The sequence below is a fragment of the Mastomys coucha genome, unplaced genomic scaffold, assembly GCF_008632895.1.
Source record: "Mastomys coucha isolate ucsf_1 unplaced genomic scaffold, UCSF_Mcou_1 pScaffold5, whole genome shotgun sequence".
In the NCBI taxonomy this organism is placed as follows: domain Eukaryota; kingdom Metazoa; phylum Chordata; class Mammalia; order Rodentia; family Muridae; genus Mastomys; species Mastomys coucha.
In genome coordinates this window covers 38,288,775-38,303,242 of record NW_022196911.1, presented here as the reverse complement: position 1 = coordinate 38,303,242, position 14,468 = coordinate 38,288,775, and the positions used below count along the sequence as shown (strand labels likewise).

Genomic DNA, 14,468 nt, shown 5'->3' with positions numbered 1-14,468 from the left:
AGTGACACACAGTCATATGTTCTGAGAGTATAGGATTCATGTTTCAGATCATTTTGCAACCCCTCTGTCAATCTAGAAATTTTGAGCTCATGGAAGGAAAGGAAACCGCCAGGCTTTCCTCCAACACAGAACACATGTATTCTTCCAGATTTTACTATGAGCCAAAGATGTCTGTTAAACAGAAGAGTGAAATCAGTTATCACTGTGCTTGCTTACTGCTGAGTCCATTTCTGCACAGTGCTCAGGTGAGAGGGCCACCGTGAAGATACCTGGGCCTGGATTAGCCCAACAAAGCATGGGCAGGGACACCTCTCCTAATCGGATCAATGGGCCATGCCAAAAAGTGGTTAAAAGGCTGACAGAACACCATGCCAACTAAAGAAGCCATGAGGGGGAATGCTGTAGAACTTGGAATTCCTCTTTACTCACTCTTTTAAAGAAAAAAAAAAGTGCTTTACTAGGGTATCTAAATTGTGAAAGCAAATGTTCACCATACCTCATCTGCGGAGCTAAATGACTGTTTCCTTCCTGGAATGCAAATGAAATAAGCCCTAATTTCTGAGAGTCCTATTTGAAACTGCTGTTAGTTACTGGCACTTGGCAACCTTTCTAGTTCCTGGTTGGTGGTTGTCCTTTTCAAGATAACCATCGGGAGAGATGAGTAAACCCTTCCCTCTGTCTCTGGAGGAGGGGCCAGTCTACATTCTGGACAGTCTTCCTGCCGCAGCCACTGGCATACAAGGACATGGCTTGGGCTGGAAGGCTGTCTGATTGGGACCCTAATGATTCCTTGCAGACTGACTTTCCTTTTACCAAGTAGATGGATATTCTGTTGTTTTATTCAAGGCTAATAAATCTTAAGGTCTTGCTGTGACATTTTCCTAATAATGTCTGGGTTTGACATTCCAACAAAATATTGGAAAATGAATGATTTTGTCCCTGGATCATTTCCAAAAGGAATTATGAGTAGAGTTGTTTACCAAGGACTGTGTCATTCAGTCATTAGTTTCTGATTAGAACTAATAGGCTTAGTCTGTCCCCTGCCCTGTGTTTATTTTCTCTTTGACTCCAGGAATATGTTATTGCATTACTTCACAGAGAAGGCCTTTCATCTACACTCAGCGAACAAATAAATAAGTGACATGAGGCCTAAACTTTGGACAGTTGCCATCAGAGGGGCACTGATGTCTTAAGGGAGTGTTCACTGCAAAGCCAAACCTTCTCTGTATAAAACTGTCTTGTTAGAGATAACAAAAACACAAGAAAACAATGGGGAAAGCCAATGTTTTTAGCAATAGAGGTCGTAAAAAGCAGAGTATAAATTTCAACTCGAGAAGCTATATTGAGCTGTTCACAGAAGATACAATCATAATGTGTCACCTCTGCTGATAAATAATGGCAATGAAAATCCACACCAGGCATTGGTAACTGTTAGACATCCTACATACAGCATTGGATGAGAAAGTGAATTGATTAACTGGAAGCCAGTGGTGAAGAAGAAGGAGGAGTAGCAACATTTATAGAAGCCCAGAGAAGAGTACTCTATACACAATATTGGGAAGGCAGAGGAGCTAAGACAGGAAGCAGGTTTGGGGGAAGAAAGACTAGCATGGGGGGTGGTGGGACTATAGGAGGGAGGCAGAGGACATCCAGTCCCTTCCCAATATGGTAGACAGCCATGGCCATATATAATTTAGGATTTTACAGTTTGGGTCTATAATGGATGCGATGGATATCCATTGCTTTGCTGCTCAGAAACCTTTTTTTCCACAGATCAGTCCTCCTTATGACTTTCAGGTGGAGGATGCAATTCAGACAACCCTGCCACTCTGGCCATAGTTGATTGGTCTAGGACAATGGTGGTACCCAACCTGGGACAATCAGTCAATTTCCTGGGATGCTTTCCTAACATAGGTGTCAAGAAGACTGATTACTCCTCTCTAGGAATTAAATGGGAGCTGGAGTCAAAGGTGGAAAGAAATAACACAAGGGGTGGAGCTTATCCTGATAGATTCTGACTTCCTGGTACCACAAGGCCTAAGGCGCACTCACCTTGTATTTTTCCAACAATTTTCATTTTGGGAAAGGTATTTTTAGTCAGCATTTTGTCATATGCAGCCAAGGTACTTTTGTGTGTGTGTGTGTGTGTGTGTGTGTGTGTGTGTGTGTATTTGTATGCGTATGTGTGTTTTGTCTTGTATAGGGCAGAAGTTGACAAAGCTGTCTTCTTTCATTTCTTTCCACAAACTGTTTTGGGTCAGGGTCCTTTACTAAACCTAGAGCTTATTGATTAGATTAGATTGGGTGATCAAGCATGCTGAGGGAGGAATCCTCCTGTCTCTGCCTTGATGATGCTGGGATTACAGGCTCACATCCCCTTTGTAGTTTTAACAAGGGTGCTGGACATTCAACTTATGTCCTTAGGGATGGCTGTGCAGCATTTACTTGACTGAGCCATCCTGCAACTAAGATTTTTGACTAATCCACATGATAGGTATGGTTATCATATGAGACAAGGAATATTTTCCATATTGAGTTTAAATACACAGTTTTTCTTACTGGTTAAGGTTGTGTAGGCCAACATTTAAATTTAAATATGTTATTCTAAGGTATGGAGATGGTCGAAGGAGAAAATCTGAAATCTTTATGCTATCATCCATAAATACTTTACGGTGATTACATTTTTCATGTAACCTGGCAGAGTGGGTTCTGAATGGATATAAATTGAAAAGTACTTTTATGTAGTTGTGTGTAAATAATGCTAACACTGGGTAGAGGGCATCCAATGTTGGTGCTGTGCGTGTGTGTCTGTATGGATACATATAATTGTGTCTGTGTGCATGGACCTGTAAGGCCACATGAATAGTTATCTGACTACATGTATCTGTGGGTGTTATTATGCATACATGCCTGTTGTATCTCCATGTTTGACTATCTCTCTTTCTGTGTATATATGTACATATATATCTGGATACATATGTTTGTGCCTTTGTATATGCATATACATATTTATTCAGTGTGCATGTGTGTATTTGTGTGCCTGTACCTCAGGAAAAAACTATAGGAAATAGTCTCTTAAAAAAGAGATCAGAGATTTATAAAATATAAGTCAAAGGTAAAATTAATTGGTCCTCACTGAGTTGTTCTGTCACTAAATTATCATTATTGCTGCAAGTAATTAAAACTTACATAACTTGGATATTTTCATTACAGAAAAGTTGTAATCAATCAAGAAATAAAAACTATCAATAAAAGAACATATAATTAGTTAGCATTAAGGAAGGCAGTCCTGTTTATAAAAATTTAAGTTTAATTCGGACTAAACACTATAGTAACTACTTAAGCTTTACTAAAATCCAGCATCTCTCAAATTATTTTTTCATTTCTAAAATGTTCTCAACATCTTGTTTTTCTAGAAGAGAACGTTTCTAGTTGAAGGGGACTGGTCAAAGTAGCAGGAAGATCTACATGTAGTGTGTGGGCGAGGTCCAGTTAAATTTTTAAGTTCTGAATTTGAGTTTTTTCTACTTGAATGCACAGGAATAATGATCACAGAAAGCAATGAGCACTTTCAGCATGCACTGATAGTCCTTATTGAATACAAGTTCATATGGAGAGGAACCAAATCTACCAGAGACTAGTGGAGTCAAGTCAGATAACACCTGTGACATTTCTTTTGAAGAATTTATCATTGGTTTAAAAGGACACTCAGTAAAGACAGCACCTGCACAGATTTGACATATGTCATTTCTGTTGAACTCTTTGAGTTTTCATTAACACTAGGGCAGAAAAACTTAAATTTATTAGATGTATTTGGAAGAGGCTGGAGAAAGGTTCTTTGAAAACCGGTAAATGAATGAAAATGATCATCTCTCTGCATTTCCTGGACAGAAGACATCTCAGCAAAACCATATGCTCCGTGAAAGAAATTAAATTAGGATATAGGAAAACTCCATTGAATTTATAGATCTAACCAATCACCACCAATGACTATCAATAGGGCAGAAAAGACAACATCTTACATGAGATGCCCATACACTATGTGTGGTGGTTTGAATAAGAAATATTCACCATAGGTTTATGTGTTGAAACACTTGGTCCCCAGCTGGATGCTGGGGAGGTTGTAGAACCTTTAGGAGATACAACCTTGCTACAGGAAATATATAACTGGGGGAGGGCTTTGAAGGTTCATAGTCTTGCATCAGTACTTCCTGTTTTACCTCTGCTTCCTGTGTGGATGAAAATGTGATCAACTAGTTTCTTAATCTTGTCCCACACCATGCCTCTTTGCTATGATGGACTCTACCTCAACTGTAAGTCAAAATAAAATTCTTCCTTAAGTTGCTTTTGCTCACTATTTTAACATAGCAACAGAAAAGTAACTAATATATATTTCCTATGACCCCTCTGTTTTTACACACACACACACACACACACTCACACACACCCTCTGTGTCTCTCTTTCTGTCTCTCTGTCTCTGTCATATGCACAGAGGGAGAGAGGGAGAGAGAGAGCGGGAGACCATTGAAGAGTGATTCATGTGCTAGATCTAATTATAAATTTATAGAAATAGACTAGAAAGGGGAACATGGTAAATGATACCACAGGGACACAATAAAAATCAAGGTTATAGGGAATTTTGTACAATAAACAAATCAATTTATTAAGCAACTTGATACCAACTATGCAAAGGAAGAAGAGAGATAAGCAAGAAATGCTAAGGTAAAAGAAATGTAAGTATTTGGCCTGGTTCAAACAAACACTCTGGAAAACCAGTCAAGACCACTGACTTAAAAGTTAATATCAAAGGATTATTGCTGTTTTACAGACATGATAATGGTGTACTTGAAGAACTTATCATTCATACGTGTTAGATATTTACAGGAGAAATGCTAAAATGCTGATTATTAAAAATACCTTTCAGAGGGAAGGGAAAGAGATGAACATATTTAATTATGTATGTGCTACTTGTTTAAATTGGTCAATGGGTACATGAACATATATCAAATTATTCTCTAGATTTCATATATACTTGAAAATTTCTACAATAAAAATTAGAAGTGAACATCTGAGTTTCATGTGAGTTTAGTCCACCACAGCAGGATACTAGAGCTGTGATTGCTTCACTTCTAATAGGTACCATAGAAGTGCTTATCACATAAGGGTTTGTGAGAAATAACAAGACAAAATATCCATTGTATACAGTACAAGCTTGATTTTAGTTACCCATTGATACCCACGGAAGGAGTTGCAGAGATTAACTATGGAGCAGAGACTGAAGGAAGGGCAAGTCAGCCTAAATATAGCTACCTCCCGAGAGGCTCTGACAGTACCTGACTAATAGAGATGTAGAGGCTCACAGCCATCCATTGAACTGAGTACATGGTCCCCAGTGAAGGAGTTAGAGAAAGGACCAATGGAGCTGAGGGGTTTGCAGCCCCTTAGGACGAACAACAATAAGAACTAACTAGTACCCTCAGAGCTCCCAGGGTCTCAACCACCAACCAAGGACTGCACATGGAGGGGTCTGATTGTTCTGGCAGCATGTGTATAGTAGAGGATTGCAACCTCGATCATCAATAGGAGGAGAGGACCTCGGCCCTGTGAAGGTTCTGTGTCCTAGTGTAGGGGAATTCCAGGGCCAATAAGTGGGAGAGGGTGGGTGGCAGGCATGGGGAGGGGGGAGGCAACAGGGGTTTGTTTTTGTTGTTTTTGTTTGTTTCTTTGGTTTTTGGAGGGGAAACTGGGAAAGGAAAAATTTACATGTAAATAAAGAAAATATCTATTAAAAAAAAGGAAAATATCCAATAAAAAGAAAAAAAAAGAAAAAAAAAGAAAAAAAAGTTACCCATTGATATCATATAGAATTACATATTATTACATAGATCATATATTAAATGACTCACAAAATGTAACCACTATTCAACAGTGATAAACTAGAAAGCACTAAATATTATTGATAGAAATTTTGAACAGCCTGTCATTGGCAAGACTCATCACCAGATTTCCTTTCTACTTGGAAAGCACATTTTCCCTGAGACCCAAGCAAGGTTGAGAGGGCTGGCAAGCATGCTGAGGTTTTGAGTTGGTGGTTCTTTTGCCCTTTCTGGACCACAACTCCTTTGTAGGCAAGTGTTCATGTTTCTAAAAATGCTAAACTGGTAGTTCTACTGCAAAGAATAACTAATGTTTCTAACTGAGCAAACACTTTTAAGCAGTAACTACTGGTGGGGTGGAAGCTATACTAGTTAAAAAAGATATTCAACAAAGAGTTGAAAACGTAGTTATTAATCAGTGATGCCCCAGGACAGTGCCTTTCAAGTTCAATATGCATGTTAACCACAAGGGACTCTTGTTAAAATCACTGTGATTCCCCATTGCTGAGTAGCTCTTAGATGATGCTTAAATGGCCCCGCAACTTTTGGGCTTAGCCTAGCACATTCCTGATATGGGAAAATGGCTTGATACATGCTTTGGTAGACCTTGGTTTCAATCATTTAGATGCTAGACAACCAAGAACATGGCTGATCGAGAGTATTGATTTGGAGAATGCATTTCTGATGCTTTTGCTTTAGTGACTTTTATATTTACTAAAATAAGAGGTACAGGTATTTGCTTTTAGAGGCTTCAAGATTCAGAATGTCACAAATTAGAAAAGTAAACAAATTAACTCTCTGGGCAAGTCCTTTTGGATGCTGGGCAGAACTTAGCATAGTAGTAAGGTTGGACTGTTTGCTTCCAACTCTTCCCTGGCAATGTGATATGGGACTCATTATTTCAAAAATAGGTCAATGATTTTGTGAATTCAAAAATGACTCCTCCCAAGAAACATTCTAGCTGAAAACGTAATGACTTTGGTCTAATTTTAGCTCTTGGAAAAGGGTTTGAACAACAATTTCGGTCCCCAAAGTGTCCTAGAAAGCAGATACTTATCAGTGGCTACTGATGTTTATAATTGTACTTGAATTCCACTTGTGGAAAGAGAAGAAGAACTACTTGAGCCAGGGGAATTGTCACTTTCACCTGTCATGATTATGTCTGTATCAAATCCAGGAAAATGTCCCCTTCCCTAAAGTTTTATAGGAATGTAAATAAGTACTTGTTTTAAAAAATATTCTTCCAGGGACCTTAATATATTGCACATTCAACCCTTCATGAGGATAGTATTTGTGGGATTCTAACTTATTAGTTTGAGTTGACCATGGACCATAATTTTCAAGAGCTAGGGACTGTGTTGGGTTTATTCTCTCTTAGGAAATGCTTGTCAAGGAAGCCACCTTCAATTTCTCACCATTTCTGGATAATGAAAATATGATTTGAAGTGGGGACTTCTAGCAATGTCTAAGGCTAATAAAAGTCCCTTGGGAAGAAAGAGGGTCTCATAGATAATAGAAATGTAGAGAGAAGACAAGTTAACAAAAAGCCATTGAAACTCATTATTCAAGAATCTTAACTTTCTACAGAAATCATATTAGAAGGTGTTTACAGTCTTCTGAGACAATAGTGAGATTTGTCTTTACTGTTACCCAGAATTTTCATCTCTCAGAAGAGGGTACCAATGCCTTCCTCACAGGGTGGCTGTATGGACCCAATGGATGGTGTGTTCAGAAGGGTGGCCACGTAGTAAGAGGAACATGGATGGATGGCGATTTACCATTTATTCTTATAATGACAAGTTTGTTTGTTTGTTGTTTTGTTTTGTTTTTCCACCACAATGGTGCCTTTCCTTTGTTTCAGTTTTCAAAAAATTGTCAGTGAGTTTATATCAAGAATATGATGGGGAACATTTCCAAGGTATGCCTACTCAGGGCATTGTTTCACTGTGGCATGGGAGAGGGTAGGAGGGGTATTTGTGAAAGCTCCCTAGGGATAGTGATGGTGCATTCTGAATGCTCACTACGCATCTGCAGCAAGTATCTAAGTGGTGATCTCATCCTTCCTATGACAGTTCTGGGATCTGTTCTTTGGAATAAAAGATTTCTGTGCTAAAATATTTAGAAAGCTACATATTCCTCTGCTTCCTTAGGGTTTATTAAAGGATCAGAGTATGTCCTACAGGACATAGAATTTAAAACATGTTTACTATTATCTTTGGTATTATTTTTCTGTGAAGTGTTCTCTCCTCCCTTGAAACTCTCATCTATATCTGTTCAATACATTGGAGAAACTGTGAGACAGAATTAGCTGATAGTGAATTCTGTACATATCCAGAGACCTTAGGCATTAACGATAATAGGGAGAAACAGAGAGCTGGGAGCAGCCAAGACACCCCCTGTCCAGAGAGTGGGATAGGATTTAATCCTTTAATCCTGCTGCTTTTGTTCTTCCAGCAATCTGTGACTTAATTCTGGAAAGAATCTGCAAATGATAAATAAGTGCCTTCCTGTACGCACCTCTCTGTAAATGCAAGGTAATAGCCAAAGTGCTAGGAGGGCGAGCTACCATAGAGATGAAGAACAAACAAGATTTTGAATTCTGGTTCCAACTCTACAGCTCAGTGATGGTGGGTGAGAGTCATGATGTCTCTATGTGTTTGTATAATGAGGATGTTGATGCTGTCCATCTTTTGGGCTGTGGTGGAGGAGTTAATCATACAAAGCTCTTAGCATGGGCTCAAGCTTCTTATTGTTATTAGTGAATCACAGATACTCTTGAGCAAAGGAAAATCAGGATCAGGACAAAGAGCTCTACAAGCCAACTCAGTAAATTTTCTTTTCACATATGAATGTACATTTTGAAGAAATGCCAAGTTCCCCATGAGAATTCAGGGTGAGAATTTGAAATGTTTATTAAATTGAATGGTTATGGTGCTGGAGTATGAGGAGTCTTTTCCCTAACTTCCCTTTAGTTAAATCCCAAATTATCTGATTGATATACAAGAAACAGTCTGGAGCTGAGGCGAAAGGAAGAAGAGAAGTCAATGGCTGAAGTTCAATAGCTTTGAAATGAGAGAGGAAATGAGATTCAAAATTAGATGAGGATGAAGTCTGAGGGGTTAAAACAGAGATGTCTATGCAAACAGAGCTTTATTATTTCCAAGACTTAAACGGAAAGGGATAGAAACAAATACCAAGTCTAAGAGATCCTTGCCTGTCTTCAGACTAAGGTGTCAGATTCACCTGTGCACACATAGTGGGTGTGTGTAATGTGTAAACTTTACTGTAAGTATCGATTAAAAAGCTTTCTCATCAAGGAAGTAGGTCATAGGGCCCCAAATCCAGACCTAGATTGTTCCCGCCTGCCTTCAAGGACTTTGTACACCATATTTGTCTTCCTCTTTATGAAGACTAAAGTGACTCAGTGAATGGGGGAGGGACAAGCCAAGCAAAGTAATAGAGGCCTAGCCAGATCTGTGGGGCTTGGAGACCCAGAGCTCAGTGAGTGACATTGTGATGGTGTGCTGCAGGTGAGTTCTTGTTCTGATGGCCACAGAGACCACTTATTGTGTTTGCAGCAGGCACTAGGCTCTTATTTTGCTCCTGTTTCTTTATTTTCATTCATTCTCCTACAAAGTTATGGGGTACCTGTAGCATGCCTGCCCACAAGTGGAAAGGAGGGACCAGACCTATGATGACTGTCAGTTGCATAGGAAGCATTTGAGACATGCCCATCATGTGAAGTAGGCAAGCTGAGTCAGAATATACTGCTTCGTCTTGAGAAATGATATAGAACTATAGCTTATGAGACCCTTGGAGGAGTGGAACATTTGCTTTCTCTCCCCCAAATCCCTCGACTCATTTAATTCCTCTGTAGCCAAAAGCTGGCAGAATAAAAAAAGAACAGAATTATTTTTTCCCCATCAGTAGAGAGAGGTTGAAAATCAAGCTATATAAGGAGAATTGTAATTGAAAACCAGAATTCACATCCAATTAGCCAACACAAACTGTTTATGAAAATCACGGATATTAATAGCACCTACTTCCCAGTCTGTCTCAGTGTTGTGTCCATGCTAAGCAATCAGGTCTATACCATCTAGTCTCTAGAGTTACTCTAAGGGAAAGGTATTATTTTTGCTTTTTTTTTTTAATGACAAAGGAACCAAAGTATGAGAGAGTGATAACTTCTGTAAAATGAGACAGCTTGAGTCCAGTTTTGTCAAAACCTAGAGTTGGAGCTGGTCACCTCCAACTCTCTGTGTTTCCTCTACCGTACAGCACTACTGGTTAAGTGTGAAGAACTAACAAAGGTGTCAACAGTGGCTGACCCAGGAGACGATTAGGGCTGTCTATGAGGTAGGTTCATAAAAGGAAAAAATGGGAACTGGGACCCAGCTCAGTTGGTCAAGTGCTTATTGTGAAAGCATGAGGAGTTGAGTTTGATTCTCAGAACCAACTTAAAAAAAAAAAAAGTTCAGCATGATATGTGCTTGTAATTCCAGTGTTGGAGAGCTTGAGTCAGGTAGATCCCTGGATCTTGCTGGCAGCTAGCCTAGCCTACACAGTAAGCTCTATATCCATGAAACTCTGTTTCAGTAAATAGGAGGATGGCTTCTGAGGACATGCTTGATATCAAATGTAGATATTTGTGCAAAGAGGCACCCATATGCACCCATATTGGAACACACATGCATACACACACACACACACACACACACACACACACACACACACACACACATACACATACATAGCAGGAGGAACAGGGAATAACAACTACTACTTTGCTGTAGTTAAGAAAGAGTCAAAGGAATATTAAAGACTTGTGCTCAGATCTGAGCTGGGCAGAACTAGCAAGGTTGGCTGAGAACCAAGGAGAGGACTGAGCTTTTAGCTGAGCTGTTGTAGTACTTGATTTTCAATACAAGGTAGGTTTTCCAAGGTAGGAGGGCAGTTACTCATCACTTATGAACTCAGTCCTTCAGCAAGGTACAGATGTTTTTTTTAGCCTCAGTTTCTTCATCTGTGATATGGGTATGACAGCTACCCAGAAGGTTGCTGAGAGGACTGAATTTCTAAAGAGGCATCTGCTGTCTCCCCCTTCTTCCTGCCAGTGTATGTTCAGCATTCCAAGAGATAAGCTTGCTTCTTGTCTCTGATCTTACCATGGAAGGATATTTAGAAAGGTAATATTTCTTACCTGCTGTGAGAAGCCCTTCACAACACGCCTCTGCTTGAGGTTGGTCTCTCCATCTAGGTTGGCAGTTTCCAGATGGCAGACCCCACTGGGGTCTGAAGAGAAGAGGAGGAGGATGTCAGCTGGGACGATCTCATTGCACCGCATCTGGACAAAGTCTCCCACACGCACATCCTGCCAGCGCTTCTGCATGTAGCTTTGTTCTTTTCTAGGGTGCAAGAAAGACAGGTGTCTCGGTAAGCTTTAAGATTCCTCAGTGCAGTGGTTTACTTTAGATGGCAACTTGCCACAATCTAAAAATCATCAGGGAAGGGTCTCTCTCCATTGAGGTAATAGGTAGATTAGGTTGGCCTGTGGGCATGTCTTGATTATTGGATGACCCAGACCAATGTGGGTAGCAGCCTTCATGGGGTGGGGGTCCTCAGTGGTATCTGAGTAGAGGAGGCCGACTGAGTATAAACTAGAGAGTAAGTGATCAAGCAAGCATGCATCTAGAAATTAATTTTCTCTCTGCTCTTGGCCTTGATGTCCCTGCAGTAATAGCCTGTACCCTGGACTTTTAAGCCAAATAAAATTTTTCCTCCCTAAGTTACTTTTGGACATGGTTTATAAAATCCCACTAGTAAAAGATCTGTTCCTTTGATTATTTGGAATTTTAAGCAATTTCCCAGTGTTGACCAGGTATTGGGCTGGAGCCTCTTTCCTGGGTGGAAGAGTACTTTAAGGGGAAGTTAACTGTGTTAACTGTGGCATTACATTGCATGGCTAATTATCACAGAAGAAAGCAAAGGTGCAAAGACCATAGATAGAGAAAGGACTGTTCTCAATTATTGGGCGCAGAGAGGCAGTAAAAGTGAGGACATTGATCATTAAGAATGTTTGGGACACTGATAAAATGGAAACCTCTAGACACATTTAGAACATTAGTAAGAAGTTACCAGGGACTTTGTGAGCCTGGGGCCCACAATAACTGGAAATCAGACGACTGAGGAATGGGAAGGAAATGATATACTTACCTCTCTGTAATTTATCCAACTTAGATAATAGCAGTAGCAACAAAACCTGCCAATTTCACATTTAAAACACACGGAATACTGGTGTCAACATTTGCTTGCTTACATGTCAATTTATTGGTGTAGATATTGTATGAATTTCACAGACAAACCGAGGATCAAAACTTTCTTTCCTCAAGCCTCATAAAACCAGAATTGTACAACCTGAGCTTGTATCCAGCTTGATGTCAAAGCTCACGGCTTTTACGGCTAGCCCCTCCCAGCTAGTATAACAGCACTAGCTCTTCCATTCCCTCCTTCCCAATACACATTGCACTTACACAGAGCTCTCATTATCAGAAAGTCTTTGTTACACCCAGTCAACTATTTAACAAATTTTGTTCTCCTAATTCAGAAGTTCTTATTTTCTATCTTAAAAAAATGTTTGAAAATATCCCTCTGGGTCCTATAAAGACTTCTGGCCATGCCGAGCCACATCTAATGTCCAAGATATCCTCAATTATTTCTTGAATCATGCAGTTTCAAGACCTATCCTAGACCTGTGGGCTCTTCTATGGCTATATCTCTAATGTTCTTCTTGTAGCGTGGGATTTGAAACTAGGCCAATATTCCACAGGTAGTCTTTTGATCTGAGCCCTGCTGACTTGAAGTTGATATCTCCAAGCATACGTGGATCTAGGACGACAGCTTACTTCTGTGCCCTTTCCAACAGATGCAGAACCCCTCTACATATGCTCCCTCTGCATATGCTGTCTTTGCTGAATCAAAGAGGATGAAGGGACTGTTGGCTTCCCTTCTTTGGGTTCTCTGGAGAATCTCAGCAAATTCTTCCTAAAAGCCTTAGTCATACATGGTCCTCAAGGAAGACTTTGAAATGAATCTCCTATCTGGAAGGCTGGAGGAAGACCTCATCAGAGTATCAAGTCATCATGAACATTAGGATTGGTGAGCAGCCTTACACCTTGAAGTTAGTATAGGATATGTAGAAATGCTCCATGGCCCTAAGAGCCAAGTATAACATCCCTGGTCTACTCCATGACAGTAGTACCCATATGGCTACTGAATGTGGCAGCAGTCTCTCTATAGCATTTTATCAGTATTTCTTATGTGATAAAGCATATGTAATATTTCCACATGACTTTTGATTAGTTCCATCCACATACCCATTATATTTAACATATCTTCTTAAATATGAAGAATGTGGATAGTCCTATCAGCTCTATTCCCCTTTATCACTTTAAGAATTTCTTAAAAATATGTTCATTTGAATACTTAGGTTATATCCATCCAGCAAAACAGCCACAGCAACTTAGCTCTGGGATCGCCTGTTGAGTGCACAGGTACAAGGTTCTTTAAAGGCTGTGGGATGGACTAAACTCTCAGTGCCAAATGAACTTTCATACAATGAAGGAAGGATTGGTTTTCTACTGCTTTGTCTTTCATTTTGAGAAAAAAATGATTCTTAAATATTAAAGGAAGCTTGCCCAAAGGAAGAAAGGGCTATCCCCTAGTTTATCTGGATCTCCCTTTATTTCCTCCCTGCCTTTGGCTTCTGTGGCCATGGCTGGGATCTATGAGATAAAGCTTTTGGGGCTGTAGGGTATCCATTGATTACTACAACATCAACAACCAGCCTGGTGTGTTAAAATGGATTAGGGAGAATATTTCCCTGGAATCTGAGCATCATTTGGGTGGTCATCATTTTTAGAGTTTCTTTATTCTGAAAGTTGAGACAGATATGCTAGGTGTGGTTGCTACATTCAGAGCAAAGTCAAGGCCAAAGCACATCCGTCGGTGAAAACAAGTCTGCTCTCTCCACTTCCCAATAAAGGTCTCTGCTGCTCAGTGTGGGATATACGTAGGAATGAGGAAAGATGGAAGGCTCTGGAGGTTAGTTCTGGGTGCATACACCACTTCCCAATAAAGATCTCCATTGCTCAGTGTGGGATATGAGGAGGATCGAGGAAAGATGGAAGGCTCTGGAGGCTAGTTTTGGGTGCACTCAGACTTGAACTAGGCTGAAATGCCACTCTTTCAATCTTCATCATGATACACGTATCACTAGACTTGTGCTCTGTCTTCTTCATAATACTGCTTGGGTCCAAGAGAGGCCGCCACCATGCTGGACAGTTGTTTCTATGTGCCAATTCTTTTCTCAGACAAAACAGGATGGGAAAGGGACATCATGGCTGTTCCTGAAGGTTTGTCTCTTCACTTCTATAAAGCAGGTTGTCACTACTCTTGACAACTTTGTCTTTCTTCTTCATGCTTTTCATGTTTATAATTAAATCCTGTGGCTTTGAATCAGGCAACAATGACCTGCACACATAAACTCTAACCCTACCCCTAAACTTTCGCCCAAGACTAGAAAAGAGGGATCT

At 40.0% G+C, this 14,468-nt stretch overlaps 1 protein-coding gene across 12 annotated transcripts in view; it reads right to left on the bottom strand.

Annotated features, from left to right (window-relative positions):
- The window catches only part of Atp10b (ATPase phospholipid transporting 10B (putative)), a 318,086-nt gene that overhangs the window by 77,043 nt on the left and 226,575 nt on the right, over nt 1-14,468 (bottom strand). For all 12 annotated transcript variants that reach the window (XM_031351453.1, XM_031351452.1, XM_031351454.1 and 9 more), the window contains one exon: nt 11,078-11,282. In XM_031351453.1, the coding sequence (XP_031207313.1) occupies nt 11,078-11,282 (205 nt within the window). The remainder of the gene's footprint in view (nt 1-11,077; nt 11,283-14,468) is intronic.